The 24,939-nt window shown below is 52.7% G+C and overlaps 1 protein-coding gene across 5 annotated transcripts in view; it reads left to right on the forward strand.

Moving 5' to 3' along the window:
- GAS7 (growth arrest specific 7) overlaps positions 1-24,939 on the forward strand; it is a 218,107-nt gene that overhangs the window by 111,052 nt on the left and 82,116 nt on the right. For 3 of the 5 annotated variants that reach the window (XM_049638101.1, XM_049638103.1, XM_049638099.1), the window contains exon 2: positions 20,435-20,555. In XM_049638101.1, the coding sequence (XP_049494058.1) occupies positions 20,435-20,555 (121 nt within the window). The other 2 variants (XM_049638102.1, XM_049638100.1) reach the window with 2 other exon arrangements.

The following is a 24,939-nucleotide window of genomic DNA, read 5'->3' on the forward strand; positions in this document are numbered from 1 at the left end:
TATTTCACTTTATATTTTATTTTATTTAATATTTTATTTTTTTATTTAATATTTTATTTTATATTTTATTTCATTTTACATTTTATTATTTCACTTTATATTTATTTTATTTTATATTTTTTATTTTATTTTATTTTTATTTTTGGGAGAGAGAGAGAGAAAGAAAAAGAGAGAGAAGCTCAAGCAGGCTTCACGCTCAATTTGGAGCCCGACGTGGGGCTCGATCATGGGATCATGACCTGAGTCAAAGTCAAGAGTCAAGATATTCAACCGACTGAGCCACACAGGCGCCCCATGAAGGATCTAATAATTCTGCATAAGTGAGCCCACCTCAGGGCTCCGCGATCCATTCTTTCTTTATGAACTCTGAGTCCACCCGGAAGACTGCGCCCATCTCTGGGCAGATAGCCCAGCTCCGCATGTCAAGGGCCAGACTCAGCCCAGTGGTGCCCCGATCAAGCTCTTGGAACTTGAGTGTGTAGGCAGTGAACTCTACCCATATCCCCAAAGTGGCTTCTACCATGGCCCGATGGGTCTCCCTGGGGACTGGTTCCGGCTTCTCTCATCCCCTTCAGAACTGACTTTTACTTCCTCCCACATCCCCACGTCTGCCCAGTTCCCAAGGCCGATTCTACTTCTCACTTAACGTCCTTCTGTTCTGGTCAAGCCCTTCCTTTTCATCCCTGCTGTCAGGAAACTTCTGTGTCTTCTGAGAAACCTTCTCTGACCGTCCCAGCCGAAAATGGTCCCTCCCTCCTCTGGATTCTGAAAGCTCTTATTGTCTGCCTGCTTCTCGTTTGGCACTTCTGATAGACTCCCTTGTGTAGTTATTTCTGTTTTTCAGTCGTGTATGTCTGTGCCGTATCTTCCACATTGCACAAGCCAAGTCCCTTTGTGTTACACCTGCCCTCATCTTCCATAACAGCAGCGGGGCAAAGATCGCCCGATTGATCCTGTGGCCGAGGGGGGCTGCCTCTTGGCGTGGGAGCGTCTTCGAGACCCCGCACCCCAGAGACCGCACAGAGTGGCGAAAGATTTCCCCCGTCATGGCTACGGAGCGTTTACAGAAAGTGAATCGTGGCCGTAGCCAGTCTCCTGTATCCGTTATCATTATAAGACGACGTGATGTGTGCTGCAGAGGGTGGGGGACCACAGCGCACGCACGTGGCCTGTGTTGGTTGACAGTCTTCACCTCGGCTGAAACAAAGAATAATAACAAGGAGGTTGGCTGCATCTGACTCCGTGAAACTCGGGGAAATGGAGCTCGGTGGAAATGATTGTCGGTCTTTATGTTTGGGGATCATGGGTTTCCCACCATCTCTTACGGCTTCTCATGTAGAAACCTACCCATTTGCAGAGACCAGAAGGGGAAGAGTGTTGTGTGCTTTTTATAAATGACTCAATGATAGAAGACCATTGGTAAAGCCAAACTCGAGGGGCCTCTGGTTGGAGACGCTAGGATAACCACAAACAGTAAACCCGTGAGAAGGTATTCATGAGTCTTACGCTCCCCGAGGTATCTGTTTCAGCGAACCCTCACAGAAGAAAACATCTGCAGGGCTCTGATTGGTCTCTGCTTAGCTCAGGTCAGAGCAGATTAGCCTCCTGTTTTATCGTGGCCCAGAAAGGCCCCTCGCCATTGGCTGGAGGCCATCCTGGGAGCGGCGATGGCAATTTCTGCATGTTGCCTATTGGGGTGCGTTATTGTCTGTGATCGTATCCTATTCACGTGTACGATGCAGTGTCAGAGAGGTGGCAGGGCTGAAGAACCTTAAAACTGCCCCCTCTTTGCTGCTATAAAACCAAAAAGTTACGGGCTGCGAGAGTGTGCGCGCGTATTTGAATTCTGCCAAACCTGAAGGAACGAAGATGAGGGTCTCGGCTATCTGGGTGCAGATGAAGTTTTTGATGTTAACCTTCTCCTGCATGGCTGGGAGCCCGTTTCCAGGAGCAGAGAGGAGACAGGCTTCTATCCCTGCATTCTGACGGCAGGGGGCTGACCTCCAAGGTCAGGGTGTGGTCACCACCAGGACCCGCCTCTCCCCTCTCACATCACAGAGGGGAGAGGCCCTCAGCCCTTGGAGGACTCTTTACTTCTTGGTTTACGAATGTAGACTTAAGCCTCCCATTTAAGAGAGACAGAAAGGAGGGGAGGGATCCCATAACCCCTTTTCTGCCTCTGGTCTCTCCCTGACATTTGATCTTTTTACACCCTGGTGTTGTTCTCCAAAGCACAACATTGGTTGTGTTTCCCTTACTCAAGATGCGTCCATGTTTTCTGGTTCATACAAGGGAGTCTGAATCCCTAGTCTTGGTGCCCTCATGGCCTCCCACAACTGGACTCCGTCCATAACTACTCCTTCTTGCGCCTTCCATGGCTGTGAATCCTCAAGCCCACCCACACTGCTTTCTCTCTGGGCCTTGGCTCCTGTGGCCACGTGGCCTGGAGTATCATCCCCTTAGCTCAGTCTCCTACCCACCCTTCCTGGCCCATCCCAAGGGTCTCTGTTTTCTCCTCTATTAACTGGGGACGATACTGGAAATTTCCTCTTGATTTGTTGGACCGGTTATAGGACACAGGGCAGTCGAAGCACTTAGGACGACGTCTGGCCCAGAGCAAGTACTCCAGAGAACTCATTATCATCCCTGCAGCGGATTAGAGCCTGACAAGCGGAGAGGAGATGTTGGGCCCCTGGAGCAGCCCCCCGGGGCTTTGAGAAGGAAGGGGGGAGCTCTGTGTCTGGGGGTGTGGTGGGGGGGGGAGAAGTCCAGAAAGGTGGAACACAGTCGCAGAAAGGAAGGAGTTGATGTGTCCGGGGAGAGGCATGTTGCCATGGGCCCTGGGGGGGGGGGGGGGGGGGGCTCTGAGTGTGCACACCCCTGAGCAAAGAAGCCAGTGGTTGACATTAAGATGCTGGCCGTGCTGCCTCAGTTTCCCCAAGATCGAACACCAGACGGACCACAGTGAGCCCTGCTTACAGATACCCGGGCCTTGTCTTCTTGTCGGCCTTCACCAACAGGCTGGGGCGGCTTCCCTTTCTGGACACACGTTTCACCTTCCCTGGAGGTTCTGTCCCCCCACTTGTGTCTCCTGTGATATGGCTGATGTCACACTGGCCGGGGTCCCTTGATCTAAATTATCTCCGTGGTATGCAGACGTGTGCGTGTGTGGTGGTAAAATATACATAACATTTTAACCATTAAAAAACTTGTTTTAATATTTATTTATTTTTGAGAGAAAGAGAGAGAGAGACGGAATCTGAAGCAGGCTCCAGGCTCTGAGCTGTCAGCACAGAGCCCCACGTGGGGTTTGTCACCTTATTCACGGAAACTCTGTCCCCATTAAACACTAATTCCCAGTCCCCCCTTCGTCCCTTGGCCCTTGGCAACCACCATGCTCTTTTCTCTCTCCGTGAATTTAACTATTCTCTTCTATAGAAGTAGGATCCTACAGCATTTGCCTTTTCTTGACTAGCTTATCTCACTTAGCCTGCTGCTGGTAGGTCCATCCATACCAGAATCTCCTTTCTTTCTAAGATCGAATTAACATGTCACTGTCTATACACACCACGTTTGGGTTATCCATTCATCCACGAATGGACACTTGCGTTGTTTCCATGTTTGGGGCTGTTACGAACGGTGCTGCGGTACAGCGGGGTGTGCAGGTGTCGGAATCCCTGCTTTCCCGCTCTCTGGGGTGTATACCTGGGTGTGGAATTGCTGGGTCTTACGGTAATTCTGTGTTTCGCTCTTTGAGGAGTTGCTTGACTCTGTCCCATTATGTCCGTGTCATTTTACAGTCCCTCCAGCAAGGATTTTTCCACCTGCCTGTTCTTTTTCTGACCTTCCTGTTTTTATTTGTTGGTTTATAGTAGCCGTCCTGACGGGTGTGAGGCGATCCCTCGTTGTGGGTTTTGTTGGCACTTCCCCGGGGATTAGTGATGCAGCACCTTCTCACGTGCCCTTAGTGCCGTGTGTCTGTCCTCTTTGGGCAAATGCCCTTTGCCCGTTTTGTTTTTGTTTTTGTTTTTTAATTGGGTTGTTTGGTCTTTGGTTTCATTCACTGTAAACGTCTTGTGGGTCCGGGGAAGCCTCAGCTCCTGCTTTTTCAGCCACTGCCCATGGTAACAAAGACAGCAGCCGGCTTTTATCGGGTATCTTGGTCCTGTTTGCTGTGTGCTCCGTGTTTACGTGGATTTCCCCCCTGAACCCTCCCAACGACCTTTTGAGAAAAACTCTGTAATCATTTCCCCCTTACACTTGAAGAAATCTGACGCCCTGGGTGTCACAGAGAATAGGTGTGAACCCACAAGGGCTCCCCTGACTCTGTCCGTAGGTAAACATTCTGATTTCTTCTCCCGCCCCCTGACCGAGGAGTTGGCATTGAAATCTCATCAGAAATACACCAAATGTTTGAGAGAATGCTATTTTATAGGAGACCATCCAGACCTTGAGCCCTCTTGGTCCCTCTGGAAAACCATATTTACTCCGATATAAAGACTCCTTTCCTAAAATCACAAAGGTTTACATTTAAAGCAGACACAGAAGTGTGTGGATTTCAGGGGCGCCAGGTGGCTCAGTCGGTTAAGCCTCTGACTCTTGGTTTCAGCTCAGGTCACGATCTCATAGTTCGTGGGTTCGAGCCCCACATCGGGCTCTGCACTGACCGCATGGAGCCTGCTTTGGATCCTCTCTCTCTGTCTGTCTCTGCTCCTCCCCCACTCGAGTGTGATCGCGCTCTCTCTCTCTCTCTCTCTCTCTCTGTCTCTCAAAATAAGTAAATAAACTTTGACAATAACAACAAGAAAAAAAAAAAAAGGAATGCGTGGATTTTAAGTGCTAAACCTTCAGCTGCTCTTAAAAGCTGTCTGAATGGAGTGATTTGATAGATGTACCCAGGATCCAAGTCTCTTGCCTGAACTCATTTAGTTGGTGGGCGCCATATTGCACTCAGGGTCCAATCTTTCCTTCCCTCGTAGCTAACGATTCTGTGATCCTAGAGCCCCTTTCCTCTGAGATGCATGGCATTGCCCCTCTTTGTCACTTGCTGTCTGTCCAGGTTTGGAGACGGTGAGGACAGAGCGAAGGCAGGGGACCCTCGTCTTGGGGACACTGGCTTTTCAGCCCTGGAAGGGTCTGACACAATGGTTCTTTGGGGGAGCGTTCTCCATTCTTGTTATATTGGTTTTTATCTGGCCTTGGGTTCACTCACACAGCTGGGGCTTGGGGCCGAGGCCAGAGCCGTGACTTAGGGTTGGGAAGAAGTTGGCGGAACATTCCCCAGCAGGGCTTGGGCAGGCCCAGGGAGTCCTGCCCAAAATCCAGTGGACAAAGGAGGTCTTGTCTACGGGCCTAGGGGGGTGGGAGGCATCTGGTCAGTGACACAAGCTTGGCCATTGTCTGTCGTGACCTTGGCCAACTTTTTTTTTAGCTGAGAAAGGGGAAAAAAGAGAGTGGTGGGGGCGGGGGCGGGAGGGGGAAGCCTCCAGAAACTTTGCAACTGGAAAGTCCAGAATGCGCCCTTGATTTCCTCGCCGGACCTGGAGCAGATTTGGAAGGAACTGTGTGATGTAGTGTGTTCTTTGTGAAAAAAGAGCAGAGCGCACAGCCACAGGCACGCCCTCCGGGGAGCCCTGAGCAGTGACCCCGGGGAGGCTACTTGCATCAGTCTTAGTTCCTGCAGAGGGTACCATGGGGAGGAAGCTGGCAGGGGCCTGGCCTCGCGTCTGGGGACCTCGCATGGGACCCAGGACTCTCCTCTGAGCTAGCAGCCCCTCCGGGAAGATTCGCTCTTCTCTGATGGTAAGGATCAATTCGGCTCGCCCGCAGGTGTGACCTCAGCCTTTTCTGAGTGTTTCTGAAATAACTCTGATATCTTTAAAAAGCGGTTCTGAGAACCTCGGAGTGGGGGCTCTGACGGTAGAACTTAGAAGGCCTGGGGGCCCTGTGTGCTCAGGGGCGTGCGGGGACCTGTGACGGGCCCAAGGCAGGAGTAGGGGGAGAAAAAGCCAGGGCCCTGGTGCGTGCGAGATGGGGAAGGGAGGAGGAAGGTGTCCAAGGGACTGTTCACGGAGAGAGAGGGAGTCGGCTCCCTGGTTACCTGGCGAGCGGTGTGGTTGAGGCGTGTGACCCTGTGGTGGCATGGACTGTGGCGACTAGAGTCCACATCTTGCCTCCCTTGCTTCTCCCAAATGTGAAGCTTGGCTCTTCCCTGCCTGCCCACCCACCACGTACCCATGGCCACGTTCTAGGTGGGGCGCTCTAAGGGGAAAGCTCCCGCCAAGGTCATCGAGGATCGGCCCGGGGAACCTGGCGTCTGTGCTGTGGTTCCAGGCTGGGCTGGGCGCTTTCTGTCCCGTTTGCTGGAGGTGGCAGTGGTGGCCGTGCTTAGGGTCATGCACGGATGCTCTCCTGAGATGCAACAGTGGAATAGCCTTATTGCACCAACCTTCCTGCCTCTGGAAGTTAGACGCCTGCCTTTCTTGGAAAGACGGACTTCACATCAGCCAAGACTCTAGTGGCCACTCCCTGGAGGCTTTGTGGACAGCTGGGGGAGGGGGGCGTCCAGTTTGTAGGGAAAGGCTAGTCTGTCTCTGCACAGAGCCTTCTTCCAGGATATTCTCTCCTGCTGACGGGGTCAGACGGCATCTGGAATGTTGGTGTGGCTTCTGATGGAGGTCTGAACCTGTTCCAGGAAGAGGGAGATGGGGCTTGTCATCCAGGGGCACCTGGGAAGTTCACGGCTGGGCTTCTCAAAGGTTAAAGTGCATCCGCATTGCCCAGGGACCTTTAAAATACAGAGTCTGGTGCTGGGGTGGAGCCTGGGACTCTGCATTTCTGGCCAGCTCCCAGAGGACAGCTGTGCTGCTGGTGCAGGGGCCCCACTTTGGGGATGATGTTTGTAAAGAATGCAGACTTACCAGTCACCTTCTGATGGAATGTTGGGGAGCATTAGGGGTTCCGGGGGTCTGGCCCTGGCCGCAGGCCATGGCAGGGATGTTCCTGGGGAAGAGGGATCAGCAAAGAAGATGTACCCTAAGGGACCTCCAGGGAGCACGGGGAGAGCTCAGGTAAGCTCTCGGGCAGGGACTGAGGCCTGCGGTGCCCGAACTGAGGTGGACTGTTCGAGTCCCGGCGTGTGTGGGGAACAGCTATCTGCTACCAGGCTCAGAACAAGCCTGAGCTGGATGCGGGGTGAATCCCAGCTTCTGGGGAAAGTCCAGGAATCTGGTCGCTGAGCACGTAGAACTCAATCGTGTGTGATTCTTGGAATGACTGGGAAGGGGCCGACAGGCCCATCAGGATGGAAGAACTCACCAGAATTCATGGTGCTCTGAGGTCGTGAGGCAGAATCGCAGGTGTTCGGGGCCCAGGCAGCATGCTGGGTCTGCTCTCGTGCCCCTGAACCTGCGTCTGTACTTGAATGTGACTTTTTTTCCCTCTTGCAAAAGCTGCGCGTCCTTAAAGCAGACAGATTAAGACCAACATCCAGAATCATTGAGTATTAGGATATATAAAGAGAGGAAGGAAAGAAAGGGAAACCTGAGAAACCCTTGGAGACCATCTGGTCCAACTTCTGTATTTTCGAGATGAGGAAATTGAGGCCTCCCGGCAGAGAGGAATTGCTTGCTCAAGATCTCACAGCAAGGCAGCGGCCGCGGCCAGGCACTCGGGCCTCCTGTGCACCTCTCACATTGTCCGCACGGAGCTACAGAGCGGTAGGGGGTGGGGGAGGGGGGTCCCAGCCTTGGACAGCGATGTCCTCGGCTGTCGCCATCTATCTGGGACCCGCAGCAGAGTTCAGAAAGGTCGGCTGAGCTGGGTTGGTTGCAAGGGCGCCCCTTGCTGACCCGTGGAGACCGTTGCCGCCTCTGTTAGCCTTCCTCTGCCTCCAGTGCCTGTGGTTCAGAACCAGCCAGGACTCGCTGGGAGCCAGCCCGCGGTCACAGGTCTTTGAGTGGAGCCACTTGGAGCTCTGTGCCACACGGTGGCCGAGATGAACCTCCTTGGTGACCACACATGCTGCCCCTGGAGTTTTGGTGCCAGTGAACCTGCACCTGGCGGCCGCCAAGCTGGACCAGCTGGATCGCAGCCACAGGTGGGCCGTCAGACCCCCACCTTTGTGCCCCAATGAGTTCCAGCCTGCTATTTTTAAAAAAATGTTTATTTTTGAGAGAGAGAGAGAGACAGAGTTGGGGAGGAGGGGAAGAGAGAGAGGGAGACACAGAATCTGAAGCAGGCTCCAGGCTCTGAGATGTCAGCACAGAGCCTGACGCGGGGCTCGAACTCACGAGCCTTGAGATCACGACCCCAGCCGAAGTCGGACGCTCAACCTACTGAGCCACCCAGGCGGCCCTAGCCTGCCATTCTTTATAGTGGCACTGACTCCCCGCAGAAGCCGGCTTGTGTCCCTGAGCATCTGGGGGCTACGGCGGTGGCCCCTGCCCTTGGATCCCCTTTCTGGCGGGCAGGCTGCTTTGCGTGAGGTATTGAGCCTGTGGCTCCCTGAGCCAGCGGCTTTCAGCTCTTGTCCTCTCTTCTGAACTTCTGAAGTCCATTCTGAAGGCAACAGAATGCTTGGTAAATGTGGGTACGGGGTTTCCTGCAGGGGCAGAAGGACTTGAGAATGTGCTAGAAACAATGGCGTGAGGCCCCTGGGGTTTTTGTACCCTAATACTAAAGGAAGGCTGGGGAGGGGGATTCAGTAGTATTTCCTTTTCTCCCTGCCCTGCCACCCACCCCCCAATATCGAGTGTTGGCCAGGGGTCCTCTCCCTACCGGGAGCTGCACTGCTGGTGAATGATCGTCAAAATATCCTGCGGAAGCATCTCCCAGGGCAGGATAATGGATATCGTTACTGGTGTTAACCAGTATGGAAAATCTAGGGTACCTTTTGAGATCCTTCGCAACTAAGAGGAGTGCTAAACCCCAGCCCACCTACTTCTTGTGACACATAGGGACATGATCAGCCCTAAAGAGGCCCAGACAGTGACTTGGAATAAAGGGGAAGAGAAGAATGTGTTCAGCCCTCCCGTATGGGCTTGAGGTTCCCGTATGGGTTTAATACAAGTTAGTATCCTGGTCTGCGCATAAATTTTCTTTCCTTTTTTTTTTTTGAAACATTTTTTTTAAAGTTTATTTTTTGAGAGAGAGAGAGAAAGTACAAGTCAGGGAGGGGCAGAGACAGAGAGGGAGAGAGAGAGGATACAGAGCCCAACGTGGGTCTTGAACCCATGAACCGCGAGATCATGACCTGAGCCGAAGTCGGATGCTTAACCGACTGAACCACGCAGGCGCCCCCGGGGCATACATGCTCGTGATTTCCGATTTTTGTAAAATCACTTTACTGGCATCTTAAGATAGCACATCTTTTTCCCCCGAGTTCCGAGTAGGGTTTGGTTGAGCAAACTTTCCTTCTCTGGACCAAAAAACGTTTTGGGGAAACATGCCGGGGGGTGTGAGAGGAAGGTAATATTTTATCTTGTTGGGAGGTCTCTGTCCTCTCTTGGGTATGTGCCTGTCCCTTTTGCAAGCTCGCGCCGGTCATTTAAATGCCTTGAAATTTCCCTTGCGGTGGTTTTGGGCCCTGTTACGAAATGTGGTCCTCGGGTCATAGGACCCTGGTGTTGGAGGGCCGGTTTTAACAGATGAGGAAACGGGGGCCCAGAGAGGCAAAGGGAACTGTGTAAATTACAGCTCGCTGTCTGGGAACACGGTCTCCTTAGCCCAGGCCTGCGTGCTTTCTAGAAGCCGAGGCTTTCTATAAGTTCAGAGGTTGGAGGTAGGACATCAGAACGGCCTGTGCTGTTTTTATCTGCCAGAGAGGGGGTAGGAGGAACGGAGCCAGCATCCCTCGAAGTGGAGAGTTGGAATAAAATGGCCTTGTTCGTTACAAGCTGGTGAGCAGAATCATTCAGGTTTTCCTGCTTAGGGGCCAGAAGTTGGAACAGTCTGCCGGGATCATGCTGCCTCGCTCGCCCTTTATAGCTTTGAAACATCAGGGCCAGACAGATCGATCTTAGAAGTGGGGCAGAAGTTAACGGGCTTTCTTTGGGGTTTCCCAAACCCCTCCAGGATCCATGGTACAGCTTCTCGTCTTATCCCTGGAACTGTTCCTTTTATTTTTTTATTTTTGAGAGACAGACAGAGTGTGAGCAGGGGAAGGGTAGAGAGAGAGGGAGACACAGAATCCGAAGCAGGCTCCGGGCTCTGACCTGTCAGCACAGAGCCTGACGCGGGGCTTGAGCTCATGAACCACGGGACCAAGACCTGAGCCGAAACCGAGAGTCAGACGCTCCACTGGCTGAGCCACCCGGGGGCCCCGTGGTATTGTTTGGTCAGTGCGGAGATGGTTCTGAGAGATGGTGACGAGTGGGTATCTCTTGGATCCCTGTCATGCTGTACAGTGTTGGTGGATGGATGGCCACCAGCAAAAAAGCACGAGTCCTCTCAGAAAGGAGGTGTTGGCTGACATCTAGGGTTCCTCGTTCCTTGCACCGTCTCCTCCAGAACCCTGTACCTCGGCCCCTCTGTCTTGTGTCCGGACGGCAGGTGCAACAGTCACGGAAATGTCTTTCTCCGGCATCAGTCAAGGAAGGGCTCCCACAGGAATGTGCGTAAGACCCGAATAGAAGTCACTTCCTACATGATGGATTCCTTCCTGCCCTCCACTGCTTGACCCCAGGCACTTCAGGGCCATGACTTGGCTTCTGACACAGGAGGGGCCGCCTGACTCAGCCTTGGAGTTTTGCAGGATCGTTCGCAGACTTGCCCCACTGGGGACCCCATGTTTTCCAGCTTAGCAAGCTTTCCCGTGAGGGCTGACTTCCTGTTCTCTTGCACAGACTAGATTGTAATTGTGTTAATCAAAATTCCTGGTTAACCAGATCACTCTGTTCCTTTTTAGGATCAGAAAATAGAGTGTATTGTTCTGTGTCCTCTTCCCGCCCAGTCCTGAAAAACAGGCCCAGGGAGGCACTGAGGGGCTTATGGATGGATATTCAGGGCGGCCAGGACCGTCACTGAGTCTTTCAGAAGGATCCAGACACAAAGCGGGGCGGGCTCCAGGCATGTGGCTGGCAGCTTTGTGGGTGTTGGGAGAAAGCTCTTATGGCATTGATACCTACCTCTGTTAGTGGGTACCAATGGGAGCAGGTGTAAGGCTCCCTCTAGCAGCTTTGTGGATGGAGGGCAGGGATGGGTGGGGTGGGGGGACGGGATGGAAGAAGGTAGCCTTGCAGGCAAGGGTGCGTATGACAGACACTCCAGGGGGCCTGGAGCTGGGGAACCTGAGTGAGTCACCCTCCGGCCACTTGTATATAGGATCCAGGAACGCTTCATGGGGGTGGAGGTGTGGCAGGAGTGAGTGAGAGATTCCAGCCACTGAGATGTGCATTACTGCTGCAAGCATGACCCCCCCCCCCAGTCCATTCACCCTGAGCAGTGAGGCCAGAGGAAGAGTCCTGGGGACCTTCGCATCTAAATGATGAAACCCCGATTTGGAAAGTTCCTTTAAGGGGCTCCAGGAAGCCATGTTAAAGGTGATTTCTTTTCTTTTTTTTTTTTTTTTTTTTTTAATTTTTTTTTTTCAACGTTTTTTATTTATTTTTGAGACAGAGAGAGAGACAGAGCATGAACGGGGGAGGGGCAGAGAGAGAGGGAGACACAGAATCGGAAACAGGCTCCAGGCTCCGAGCCATCAGCCCAGAGCCTGACGCGGGGCTCGAACTCACGGACCGTGAGATCGTGACCTGGCTGAAGTCGGACGCTTAACCGACTGCACCACCCAGGCGCCCCAATTTCTTTTCTTTTTTAATGTGTGTTTATTTTTGAGAGAGAAAGAGTCGGGGGGAAGGGGCAGAGAGAGAAGGGGACAGATGATCCTTAGTGGGCCCTGCGATGTCACAGCACAGAGCCCGACGCGGGGCTTGAACTCACAAGCCACGAGATCATGATCTGAGCCGACGTCGGACGCTCAACCGACTGAGTCACCCGGGCGTCCCCAGAGGTGATTTCTTTTTTTTTTTTTTTTAATTTTTTTTTAACGTTTTATTTACTTTTGAGACAGGGAGAGACAGAGCATGAACAGGGGAGGGTCAGAGAGAGGGAGACACAGAATCGGAAACAGGCTCCAGGCTCTGAGCTGTCAGCACAGAGCCCGACGCGGGGCTTGAACTCAACGGACCGCGAGATCATGACCTGAGCCGAAGTCGGACGCTTAACCGACTGAGCCCCCCAGGCGCCCTGAGGTGATTTCTTATAAGAGCAGTTTGAGTAGACACATGAAGAGGTCTGGCAAGGCCTTTGATGAGTGGGTCCCGTTCCCTGAGAGATGGTGCACACAGAGGAGTAGAAGGAAGGAAGGCATCGTGCCAGACAATGTGGCTTCCCAAGCACGGCTTTGGCCTTGACGATGCTTTGAGGGTGGTGCAAATCAGGAATCGGGGAAGCCTGGATTCCCACTGAGTTTTCCCTTAGCCAGCAAAGGGCTCTGATGCCACTCTGTCCTCTTTAATGGATTCCGGAGCTCAGGACTCCCTGTGGAAGCCTGTTGCCCATGGGGCCAACGAAAGGTGGCTGGAGGTCAGACTCACGACGCCTGGAACCAAGAAAGGTCTGTGGTCCCCAACGAGTCCTGCCCTTCCGTCCCATTCCTTCTGGCTGGAAACCTGTCATTCCCCAGGAAAGCAGTGAGAGCAGATCCAGATGCTGGAGGACGGGAGCCAATGGGGCAGGTACCTGATGGCCTCGCCATCGGGACTAAGAGGAAGAAGGATGTTCTCTTGTTGGGGTGGGAAGAGAGGTTTGATTTCATTTCTCTAGGTGCCCTCGCTTTATTTTGTCCCACTCCTAGATGTTTTTCACTTAAAAAAATTTTTTTTTAATGTTTATTTTTGAGAGAGAGAGACAGAGCATGAGTGGGGGAGGAGCAGAGAGAGAGAGAGAGAGAGAGAGAGAGAGAGAGAGAGAGACAGAATCCGAAGCAGGCTCCAGGCTCCAGGCTCCGAGCTGTCAGCACAGAGCCCAACGTGGGGCTCAAACTCACGAACCGTGAGATCACGACCTCAGCCAAAGTTGGACACTCAACCACCTGAGAGCCACCCAGGTGCCCCTAAAAGGAGGTACCTTCTGAAATGCAGTTACAGAGAACCCGAAACCAGCTTTGTTTATGCTCCTTTACTGGGGACACCCTTCACCCACTTAAGCGTTGTCAGACTTTCTCCTTATCTTTGTTGTGAAAATACATCGTCCTCCATACGTCCGCCATCAGGCTTGTAAAATCCGTGTTGCCTTCAGCAGCGTAGACCTTCCTTCCACGATGCACATCTATGTCTTCTTTTAGCTGAGGGATTTTTTGTTTTTTCCTTTCCCTCCTATCAACCATGGTTTATGGTTTCTTTTCTCCAGGAGCACCTAGCTCTCTACAAGTCTGCCTCTTGGCTTATTCTTCTGTCCCTCTGTTTTCATTTTTCCCCATTTCCTTTGCATACCAGGAAAAATTCTTAACATTGGCTTTGTATATAACTGACTCTTTTTTTTTTCCCTTTTTGTGCGAGATTAATTCCATATTCTGTTGCAATCCATGTGGATGTTCCTCTGTCGCTACCTCGTAAATTTCCCTACCATTTTGTTAATTTCCTGTCTCCTTTTTATAGCCTTTGTTTCCTTTTTCCACCCGACTTGCTTTGCATTAGTTTGTCCACTTCCTACGACGAGGTGTTGTTGTTGGGTTGTTGTTGTTGTTGTTGTTGTTGTTGTTTTGGCTCTTGTATTATGGATGCTGTATCTTCCTGCCTTCTATCGAGGTTGCTAAACATTTTCCTGGAATCTTCTGTCTGGATACCATATGAGGTCATGATTAGAAGACTGTGCCTGTTCGGAGGCTTCTGGATACTGTTCCTCCATTTATTCTCTACAGCGAAAGAAACTATACTATCTTGTGTCCTCCCACCTCCCTGGACTCAGGGTTGAATAGCCCGTTCACTGGGATCCGGGAAGAGCTGGGGTTTGTTACGGGTGGGGCACACACATTGCTTAGACCCCCCAGTCTGTCTGCTTGGTTGGTGCAGTGGCCTCCTCGGATCTGTTTGGAACCAGTTTCAACTATGATTCCAAGTTTCCATCGCTCCATCCAATGTTCTGGGCACGGTGCTGAGACTAAAGCTAGGGACAAGATGGACGTGGCTGTGTCTTTCTGAATCTGTTTCTCACTGTTGTATGGTCTCCTCCTCCTCCTCTCTCCGGACAGGTCTCCAAATCTCTTCCTTTCAGAAGGACGGGAAGACACTGCCAGGGTCCATCCTCTCCCCACCAGCTTATAAATAAAACTACTCACGAGGATTTCACTTTGCAGAATGCTCTGATCCACTGGTAGGGGCCCCTTTCTTCCTCCCCAGCTCTTTTCTGTGAGTCGCGCTCAGACTGCATACAAAGGCCACCAGAGCTGGAGAGAGGACTACTTTTACCCGTAAGATTGCAAAGGTGCCCCCTGTTGTGGGTGCAGACCCTGGCAGCATAACTGTGGGAGCGGGTGGCCCTGCTTCACGCTTTGTGTCGTGACCCAAGGGCAGGGGAGAGAGCGCCTTTCCTCCCGTAGCTGTTCCCAGCTTTGCGTAGGAGCCTCTCCATCCTCAACAGGTGTCCAGCAGAAAGGTGTGCAGCAGACAGGACTCTCCCAGCCACACCCGGCCGTGGCCTGGCTGCTTCTGGGTGTCCCGGCTGGCCGTGTGTCTGGGAAGAGAGAACTTGCTGGAGAGTTCTTTGTGGGGGAGCCTTCAAGCACTGCCAATCACGGCACCCGGCTCATTAGCAGTCATTGCCATGGCAACGGGTCTGCCAGAAAGTGGCTCGTTAGGCTGACAACTTGGGAGATGTTATATATAGATCTGGGTGTGGGGGGAGTGGGGGTGTGGGGCCCCGTGGATATGCCTTTCTCTGGAGTTCCTATTGCTTCTGGGCTTGGGGTGTGAGAAGACGCAGAACAGGGGGACCTTAAAACTGTCTGATCTGGCTGCTAGAGCAAATTGACGACCACCCATTACCGTCGCTTTGCTCACATCTGCAGAAGGTAAGAGTCAGGTGCTCCCAGAAGTCTCCTGAGGGGGGGGACTGAGTCCCAGGCTGAACTTGAGGAGGGGCGGAGGCTGTGGGGGGCTGAGGGTGGGGGCTGGCACTGCCTGGAGGCTGCTGCAGAGACCAGATCAAATCTTTCTTAAAATAGTCTTATTTGAAGAAGGGCTTGGGCTAAGGGACAGCAGCCTTTCTTGTACTAAGTAGCCATGCAGCTAAGCACTGTCTTTTTTTTTTTTTTTATAAATTGCACTTATTAAAATTTTATGTTCCAAGTCTTGATGTCAGAAGTGATGTTTTCTCTCTAGTGCTTTCTCTCAAGCTGCAGAGCAGCCTGTTCTGAGCTCAGTAAGCTCAGTAAGCATCAGGCTCACCTAGGATGCATGTGGAAAGGCTCCAGGTTGCCTTGGCGGTGGGATCAGGGCCCCGGAATCTGTGCCTTCACACACATCCCAGGGGACCGACTGGGTGTCCCCAGGACCATGCTTTGAGAAACGCTGCTGTAGCGGGGGTGAAGGGGGGGGTTATTTTCAGTCTCTGGGTAACTTTGCTTGCTTGCTCTTTTTTTTTCCCCCCAAGGAGGACCAGTAGCCATCGTTAAGAGGACGGTTTCCTTGGTTGCACTATTTTAAATAAGGAAACAAGGAAGTTAGCCTACAGCCGGGAACGTGACGGCGTGGGTGGGGGTGGTGGTATTTCTGCGCGTCTCCTGGGAAGGCATATGCTCATTTGGAGACTGTGAGACGGGCAGGAGAAGTGGGTCTGAGTTGTGTCCGTGATGGGGGCTGGGGGGGTCAGGTGGTCCAGGTGAACAAACAGCCACCTGTGGCTAGCTGGGGAGAGATGGGCTGAGGGTAGCCTGGAGGCAGGTAGCTGGACAGAAGTCTCCAGGACAAAGCTAGTGTCTTAAAGTTTGTTTTAACCATTTGATCAGCCGTGCGGCGTTGGATGGGTTTTTTAATTCTCTCAGTCTCTGATTCCTCATTTTGAAATGGGAAGCAATTTGTACCTAGTGGCAGGTTTAAATTGTAAAAACTAGAAATAAGTGCATAAAGCATCTGGCCCAGTCCTTGGAGCACTATAAACATTCGGTGCATGATGAAAGTCATTACCGATGGACGGAAATGGGATCTGAGCTCCTGTGTTTCTTGAGTACCGGCTAGATTAGGGCTCTAAAGTCATCTAGAAGCCTCTTGATACTCTATAGGAAATAGAGTGAGGGGGTATATGCACAAACGATTCCATGGTGCAGGGGAGGGGGGCAGAAGATCCATAGCTTCCTTCAGATTCTCTGAGGATGGTTTTCCATATGCATTTGAGCAGGTTGTTGACTGAACAAAGGGACAGAAGGGAGGCTGCATTCCGGCCTTGCGCTCACAGAGGGATGGCCCATCTGGAGGAAGAGGCAGCATTTTATAATTTCCACAAAGCCATGCTGTGCCTCAGGTTAAGAATTTCTGAGTTGGAGGAAATCGCTTTCACCTCCGATCTTGTTCATTGTAGGTAGGGCCCCAACCTCCGGGCCTGTGTCACTTCCTCTGCTGGTTCCTATTCCCATGGGAAGGAGCTGCCGGGAGGGAAGGGGAGAAGCCACAGGACTAGCAAAAGGAAGGAAAGGATTTAACTTGAAGGAAACTAATTAGAAGCAGCAGCTTGAGAGAGGCCATAATTATTGGGTAGTTCCTTGCACTACATCTGTCTGGATGGCTGTGGGGCGGCTCTCCCAGGAGGCCCGTCCCTCCATGGCCGTGAGCGACGAGGTAATGTGGGTGGTTCGGGCCTCTTCGAGCAGGGCCTGTAGGTGGGGAGTCCCGACTTCTTCCTCTTCCACAGCTTGACAATGATTTCTTTTTTTTAGTTGTGAAATACACCTAACAAAGTGTATCATGGCTGCTATTTATACACCCATAGCATTGTGCAACCATCACCTCTGTCTGCTTCCAGAACATTTGCATCACCCCAAAAAAGAAACCCTGTACCCATCCTCCCCCCTTCCCTCCCGAGCCCCTGGCAACTGCTAATCTGCCTCCTGTTTCTATAGATTTCCCTATTCTGGGCATTTCATATAAATGGAAGCGGGCGGTATGCGGCCCTTTTGTGTCTCTAGCTTACGGCACGTAGCATGGTTTCCGGGTTCCTCCGTGCTGGAGCGTGTATCAGCACCTCGTTCCTTTTGATGGCGGGTATTTCTTTGTTGGGAGGCACCCCATTTTGTTGACCCCCGCTCATCCGTCGATGGACCCTTGGGTGGTTTCTACCTTCTGGCTGTTGTAGACCGTGCTGCTGTGAATACGGATTTACAGTAAGCGTTGGGTGCCATTTTCAATTCTCCTGGGTACGTACCCAGTTGCGTCCGTGTCTTTTGACTCCCGATGTGGTTCGGGAGAGCGGGACTGTGGCTGCCCCGGTGGGTGGGGGCAGAGCACAGAGAGGTGACAGGCAGAGGGGGCAGCCGTGGCGGTGCTGGAGGGGGATAGGGGACAGACACCCTTTGCTACGTTGGTCCATTTTGGAAATAGGCTGAAGTTGGCCCTTCCTGGCTCAGAATCAGAGGTCCTCCCCGACAGGTGTCCTCTGTAGGGTCCAGGCAGGGAGAATCCTGCGTTTCCTAGATGGGTAAGACCTCAAGGCAGTCAGGTCATCAGTGGTCCTATAATGGAAGCCAAGGCTTAGTCTGATCCCACAGAGTTAGATGAATCCCCTAGAGTCATTCTTTTTTTTTTTTTTTATTTTTTTTTTCAATGTTTTTTATTTATTTTTGGGACAGAGAGAGACAGAGCATGAACAGGGGAGGGGCAGAGAGAGAGGGAGACACAGAATCGGAAACAGGCTCCAGGCTCCAAGCCGTCAGCCCAGAGCCTGACGCGGGGCTTGAACTCACAGACTGCGAGATTGTGACCTGGCTGAAGTCGGACGCTTAACCGACTGCGCCACCCAGGCGCCCCCTTTTTTTTTTTTAATGTTTATTTATTTTTGAGAGAAGGGGAGGGGCAGAGAGAGGCAGACAGAGGATCCAGAGCGGGCTCTGCACTGACAGGAGTGAATCCGATGCAGGGCTGGAACTCATCGGCCCGCGAGATCATGACATTGAGCCAAACTCGGACACTTGACCTATTGAGTCACCCAGGTGGCCCCTAGAGTCATTCTGAAGATGAAAAGCACTGTGTAGCCTTGGACACGGGACAGGTGTCATAGTTTGCTGTGTCACAGGTAGGCCATGGAGGGTCAGAAGTTCCCTCCACTCCCTCAACCGCCCCCCCACCCCAAGGAGCTAGCGGTCTGCTCACCACCCAGCCTCCGTGTTCGTCACCCTCTTAACGCGTTAGCCTCCCCAGCGGGTGGGTCTTTGCCCTTTGAATTGCACGGTCTTGGACACAGAGGTCTGGGGAGGAGCGACAGTTAACGGTGACATTGTTTCAGACATGGTAGAGTGCTAGGCTGGACTGTGGGCCCCTGAACTTCACATCCAGGGGGCAGAGGCTGCGTGAAACCGGGTCTCACTGGGCTCTTAAACGCGTCCCTCCCGCCAGGAACCCTCAGCTACGAGGCATCTTGGTGACAGGGACTCTCCTGGGTGCTGAGTGGGTTATCGTTCACGTCCATGGTGCCTTCCGCAGCAGGGCTCCTGTCTTCCCCCTCGGTTTTGTGGATGTACAGATAAAAGCAGTTGGCTGAGTCACTTCCCCGAGTCATGTGGCTGCTCAGGGGCTGAGTCAGGATTGAGCCCCAGGCCGGAGGGCCGTTTCCCCTTTGCCTCTGGGTCCCTCTCTCCTCTGTACCCTATTTCTGGCCGTGTCTGTCTCTGACCCTTGCTTAATACCCTTTAACAATTGCCCATTTCCTCCCCGGGGCTGCTAGGAGAAGCAACAAATATGGCCTTCCCTTCTTGGACACTCTAAGACACCTGACTCCACAGAAGCAGCCTGCCGTCTTACCCTCTGGGTTCTAGAATATTCCTCTCTTACGTGAAGCCTCATAGCCTCCTCATTCCTGTAATACTCCCAGCTCCACTCAGCCAAGATGCACATCTCCTGTATGTGGGATATTTTATCCACACACACATGTGCACCTGCACAGTGGACTCCTCATAAGACTGTTTGCTGTGTGTGTGTTTTGACCACCGGCCGATGTGGGAGGAGCCAAAGCAGGTGTCTGGAGGTCCAGGTAAACGTGATCAGGTGTTGGGATTCTGGACATGCCCTGCTGGGGAGGAGGCCGCCTGGCCGCTGTCCGGCACCCGGTGCTGGGACACCTGTCCATACTGAATCGAAGACGCACTGTGGGTTAAAAGCCGTGGAGATGGAAGTTGGCCATGGGGAGGCCGTGTTTACTCAGGGTCCCGGGAGCATCTAGGATTGACCGGGTCCCTGCTGAGGGCGTGCAGGGCACATGTACGTGGTTTTGCAGCCTTAAGAAAATACAGGAGCAGGAGAGCCAACCATGTGTCTGCACTGCTTGCTTTTTTTCCTTCTTTTTTAATGTTTATTTATTTTTGAGGGAGAGAGAGAGAGAGACAGAGCATGAGCACAGGAGGGGCAGACACAGAGGGAGACACAGAATCCAAAGCAGGCTCCAGGCTCCGAGCTGTCAGCACAGAGCCCGACGCGGGGCTCGAACTCACAAACTGTGAAATCATGACCTGAGCCGAAATCGGATGCTTAACCGACTGAGCCACGCAGGCTCCCCTCTCTGATTTTTATTCTTATTTGTTTAAAAAAAATTTTTAAAACGTTTATTTATTTTTGAGAGAGACACAGGGTAAGCAGGGGAGGGGCAGAGAAGAGAGGGAGACACAGAATCGGAAGCAGGTTCTGGGCTCTGAGCTGTCAGCACAGAGCCTGACGTGGGGCTCGAACTCATGAACCGCGAGATCATGACCTGAGCCAAAGTCAGACACTGAACTGACTGAGCCACCCAGGCACATCTCTCCAATTTTTATTTTTAAGAACACTGCTCCCCCTGGTCAAAAGAATTAAACCACCGTAAGCACACGTGAGCAAAAGGGAGTCGCGTTTTGGCCTGTGAGCCCGGTTCTCTCCAGATCTCTCCCAGAGAGATTTGGACGCAGGACCAGAAAAGCGCCCCCCTTGCCCTCCATCCGTTCTCGGCGTTGTCTGAGAAGCTTTTGCATCGCGCTCTGCTGAGACTTGCGTTAATTACTTCTGGTAGGTTCACACAGCCGGCCTCGGGGCCTCGTCTGCTGCTGTCCTCGGGGGTCCCGAGGCGCTCTGGCTTCAGGTTCTGCAGCCGGGGGTGTGCAGAGTGATGGGGCCCCGGAGCAAGCACAGGTGCAGGCCCTGTGAGCGCCTGACCCCGACAGCCCCCTGTGCCCACCATGTGTGACCTTTTCTCTCCTCTTCCACAGAAACCTGGAATGGTCCCCCCACCGCCAGGAGAGGAAAGCCAGATTATCCTCCTTCCGCCTGGCTGGCAGAGTTACTTGTCTCCTCAGGGTCGGCGTTACTATGTCAACACGACCACCAATGGTGAGTCCCGCTCTGGGGGGGGGGGGGGCGGGGGGACCTTGCACCAGCCTCCCTCAGGGTTTCTGTCCTTCTCTGGCGTGTACCGACCGATGCTCAGACTGTTTCTTCGGAAACCTACCTCCGGGGCTGTGGGGGACTCTTGCTTTCCCCACGGTGCCGGGTGGTGGGGGTCTGTGCCGGATGGGGAGGACCGCCCTTCAGGGTTGGGGGTCATCTCTGGAAACTCACAGCCACTCCCGGCTTTTCCATCGAACCCAGTCTCATGGTCTGGGGCCAGTTCCCAAAGCGGGACCTCAGAAGGTTCTCAAGTCAACATCTGGTTTAAGCTGAGTAAGCCAGGTTTAGCTACTGTAGGATCCTCTGGGAGTGTGGCCTGTGCTAATAAGACGGAAGCTTCCACACAGGGGTTGCCGGTGTGGGGTTTCCCTAATTTGACTGCAACATCTTCCCCGAAGTATCCCACTGGCTCGCGTTTCTTGGGATGCTCATTGGGAAATTCTGGGGTTACTTGCGAATTATTTTTTTCTAATAGAGGACACGGGTAACCATGTGCAGTTCTGAGCTGAGTTAGGACCACACCTCCTTGCACTCGGTTGTTGTGGACTTCCTGGGCCTCACGGTGACTCCAGGACCCCCCAGCATGCGGGCTGTAGAGTGGGGCTTGCAAGAAGGCTAGGGAAGGTGTATAGAAGGAGCAGCAGTAGGTTCTAGAACAGGGTGGTCTTGGGCAGGGCAGGGCAGAGCAAATGCAGCCAGAGGGCTCTGTCTCTTGGCCTCCACACCTCCCCAGAGGAGGGAAACACAGAAGGTTTGATGTGAGGCGAATCACAGATGTGCGTGTCAAGGCGGGATGTGAAATACAGTCTATGTCCACGTGTCGGCCCTGCCTTGGTCCTTCACCTCCCGTGTCTGCGCCCACATGACTTAACGGTCACCTCTTCTGACCCAGTGGGACCGTTACTATGGCCGGTGATTGCAAGGCCACCCTCGGAGGGGTCCTGGTAACGGGGAGCCAGCCTTTCAGAGGGAGCAGCAGAGAAAGCAGCTGCCACTAGGGGTCGCTGGTTTGTGTTCTCTTCCCCTGCGGGCTTGAGGGGCTTGTTCCAGCTGAGGCGGTCACTGGGGTTTCTAGGAAAAGGGAAGTAGAACTATTTCTGATCGTTCTAATCTTAAGCTTCCTCCAAACACACACTTGAATGGCCTTGCACCGTGGTCGGCCTTTGAAGTTTCAGAGGAAGTTCTAGGCACAGCATGATGCCGACCGAGGTCCTCGGTGTCTTGGATGGATTCTCGTCCTGAATCAACCCACTCTATTGCAAAGGGGCTGAGTGAGGGTGGGTGGTCAAGAGAGGCTTGGTAAAATCTGCATTTATTTTATTTTATTTTATTTTATTTTTTTCTTTTCTTTTTTTTTTTTTTTTAATTTTTTTTTTTTTCAACGTTTTTAATTTATTTTGGGGACAGAGAGAGACAGAGCATGAACGGGGGAGGGTCAGAGAGAGAGGGAGACACAGAATCGGAAACAGGCTCCAGGCTCCGAGCCATCAGCCCAGAGCCCGACGCGGGGCTCGAACTCACGGACCGAGAGACCGTGACCTGGCCGAAGTCGGAAGCCCAACCGACTGCGCCACCCAGGCGCCCCTGTTTTTTTCTTTTAATTAGAGAGTAGTACGTTCCTGGTTAAGAAACTCACTGGGTGTGAAAAAAAATAAAAAGTAAAAATCTGTGGTTGCCTTCCCTAAAGCTGTTTATCCTGCACATCGTTGCAGACATTTGTATCCTCTTACCTTCTGACACGTGCGTGCTCATTCTTCTTAACAAATCGGAAGAACGGTCCAGGTTCTGGGAACTGGTCAGACAGCGTCTTTCTGTATGTGTACATGTTCCTGGAACTAATGTTGCAACACGGCTCTGTGATGCTCCATTGCAGGTATATGCTACTGTTAATGTAACTCTCCCGTCTTCGTTAAGGGGATATTAAAGTCCCATTTTAATTAACTGACAAGTGTCTGGGGGCTTTTTTTCCTGAGCCCCAGGCTTTTCACCTGTGCCTGGCGGTCAGGGCTTTCTTGCGGGTCCGGGGATATACTGATCCCCAGAGACTCTATACCAAGGGCGGGCAGACTGTCTTCTGTAAAGGGCCAGGTAGTGACACGTTTTTGTTCGTGAGGCTCCTGTGGTCTCCGTCACTGCTCCTCAGCTCTGTCCTTGTCACATGAAAGCTGCCACAGACGACACGGAAACCACTGAGTGTAGCTGTGTTCCAATAAAACTTTGTTTATAGACACTGAAACGTGAATGTCAAATAGCTTTTCCACGTCACCAACGTGATTTCTTTCTCAAGCACTTAAGACGATCTTAGTTCGCGGGTTCATGGGCTGTGTGATAAGGGGAGGGTGGGCCCTTGAGCTACCGGCCCCTGCTTTAAGCACTCTGTTACGTCCTGTAGGATTGGCTCTCCTTCCCCTTGCCTGCTTTCTCTGATAGGCTTGCGGTAATCCTGGCCGAGGAAAGGGTTGGGGGGTGGGAAATGCCTTTCTTTCTTTCTTTTTTAAAAGTTAAAAAATTTTTTAATGCGTATTCATTTTTGAGAGACAGAGACCGAGCACAAGCGGGGGAGGGGCAGAGAGAGAGGGAGACACACAATCCGAAGCAGGCTCCGGGCTCTGAGCTGTCGGGGCAGAGCCCGACGCGGGGCTCGAACCCATGAACTGTGAGATCAGGACTTGAGCCACATTCGGACGCCCCGGGAAATGCCTTTCTGACGGCAAAGAGATAGTCCTGTTTGGAGGGATCTTGCAGACCCCGAACATCATAGTAAGCATTTTGTTCTTTAGCCAGAGGGAACAGAAGCCCAGCTATCTTTCTGATTCTGGCTGCTGGGCTTCCGATGACATTTTTGGATCTGATCGCCCTTCTGTGGGGGAAGCACCTGTCGGAACAGCCTCTCGCTCTCCTCCTGACCTCCTGACTCCCGGGGGGCATTTGACTTTGTGTCTCCTCCTGGCCGGGCCAGCCGCTTTCCCCCCTTTCTGCCCCAGCCCTGGGGCCTCTCCTGCCATGTGACCCGGGCCAGGGCCGTGCACCCTGCTCTGGCCGCCACACACCTTTCTTCTCGTCTTCCCGTTCATCTCCCTCTCTACCAGATACTTCTGGTGTCCCTTAATCCCCGATGGCTTCTCAGAGGGCGCTTGGGCACGGTGGGTGTTCGGTCCCTGTTTCTACACCACATATAAGTGCAATGAGTTGGCAGCCAAGTTTACATTTGTATTATCTTTCTCTGGCTCATCTGCTTACTTTGAAATCCATTGAGGATTTTAGGGACAGGCATCGTCACAGTGCTGGCAGCCGGGCTGGGCTGTGGGGATGCCGATTCGGACAAGAAGCCATCTCTGCCTTGGAACACTGGCGTCCTAGACAGCACATGCCCACAGTCGTTGTGAGTGTTAGTGTTGACATCTGGCGGCTCCGGGGTAGAGGGTCACCAGCTTTGGCCGGGTCTTGGAAGAGGGAGGGACCCTGGACTCGGGGATTCCACGTGGGGGTCACCGCGCCACAAGGGCGAGACAGCGGGGAAAAGTCTGACCCACTGATGACCCCACGAGACACTGGGAAGACCTGGGACTTTGCCCTGAGGGCAACAGACAGCTCTAGAAGGCATTAAAGCAGAGGCCTGACGTGATCAGAACAGCGTGGCAAGACTGCTTGGGTAGCAGAGGGGAGGAAGCAGGGGCGGAGAGCATGGGCCCACGCAAACAAAATGAGAATAGAAGGAATGAGGTCAGCTCCACACCTACAGCTGTAGCTGGGGAGGGAGGAGGTAGAATCCGTCCGACAGGATGTAGCAGGTGAGGGAAAGAAGGACTCAAGGCTCCTCTGAGTTGTTTTGCTTTGTGTGATGGAGCCGTGCAGGGAGCACCTGGGACTCGAGGGAGGAACGGGTTTGGAGGGGAGGAGACAAAAATCCATGTTGCACGTAGGGTTCCTTGGAGAGCTGGCCAGCCTATGTTTGGATGGATGCGTCTGTGACATGGGGGGGGCACCTGGGCCGGAGATGAGGATCTGGGGAGCCATGTGGGTGCCTGGCTTGGCAAGCAGAAAGCAGAATGGATTTCACCTCTTCTTACCCCTTTGGCCTGGGAGCATTATGCAGTGACCAACCTGTACGACCACAGAGGGCAGCCCAGAATTTTCATTTAATCGTGAACGGAGGAATGAAGCCGTGAAATGCAGGAGATCATCACCCAGGGCGAACCTCTAGGAGAGAGTCCTGCAGAGAAACATGGAAGGAGGAGCGAGGGAGACTTTGAAATAATTGTCAGAGATAGGAAGAATTCAGGAGAAATAAGGCAATATTGTGAAGGGCAAAAGAGAAATGATGGTT

Source organism: Panthera uncia, chromosome E1 (assembly GCF_023721935.1).
Source record: "Panthera uncia isolate 11264 chromosome E1, Puncia_PCG_1.0, whole genome shotgun sequence".
Classification (NCBI taxonomy): domain Eukaryota; kingdom Metazoa; phylum Chordata; class Mammalia; order Carnivora; family Felidae; genus Panthera; species Panthera uncia.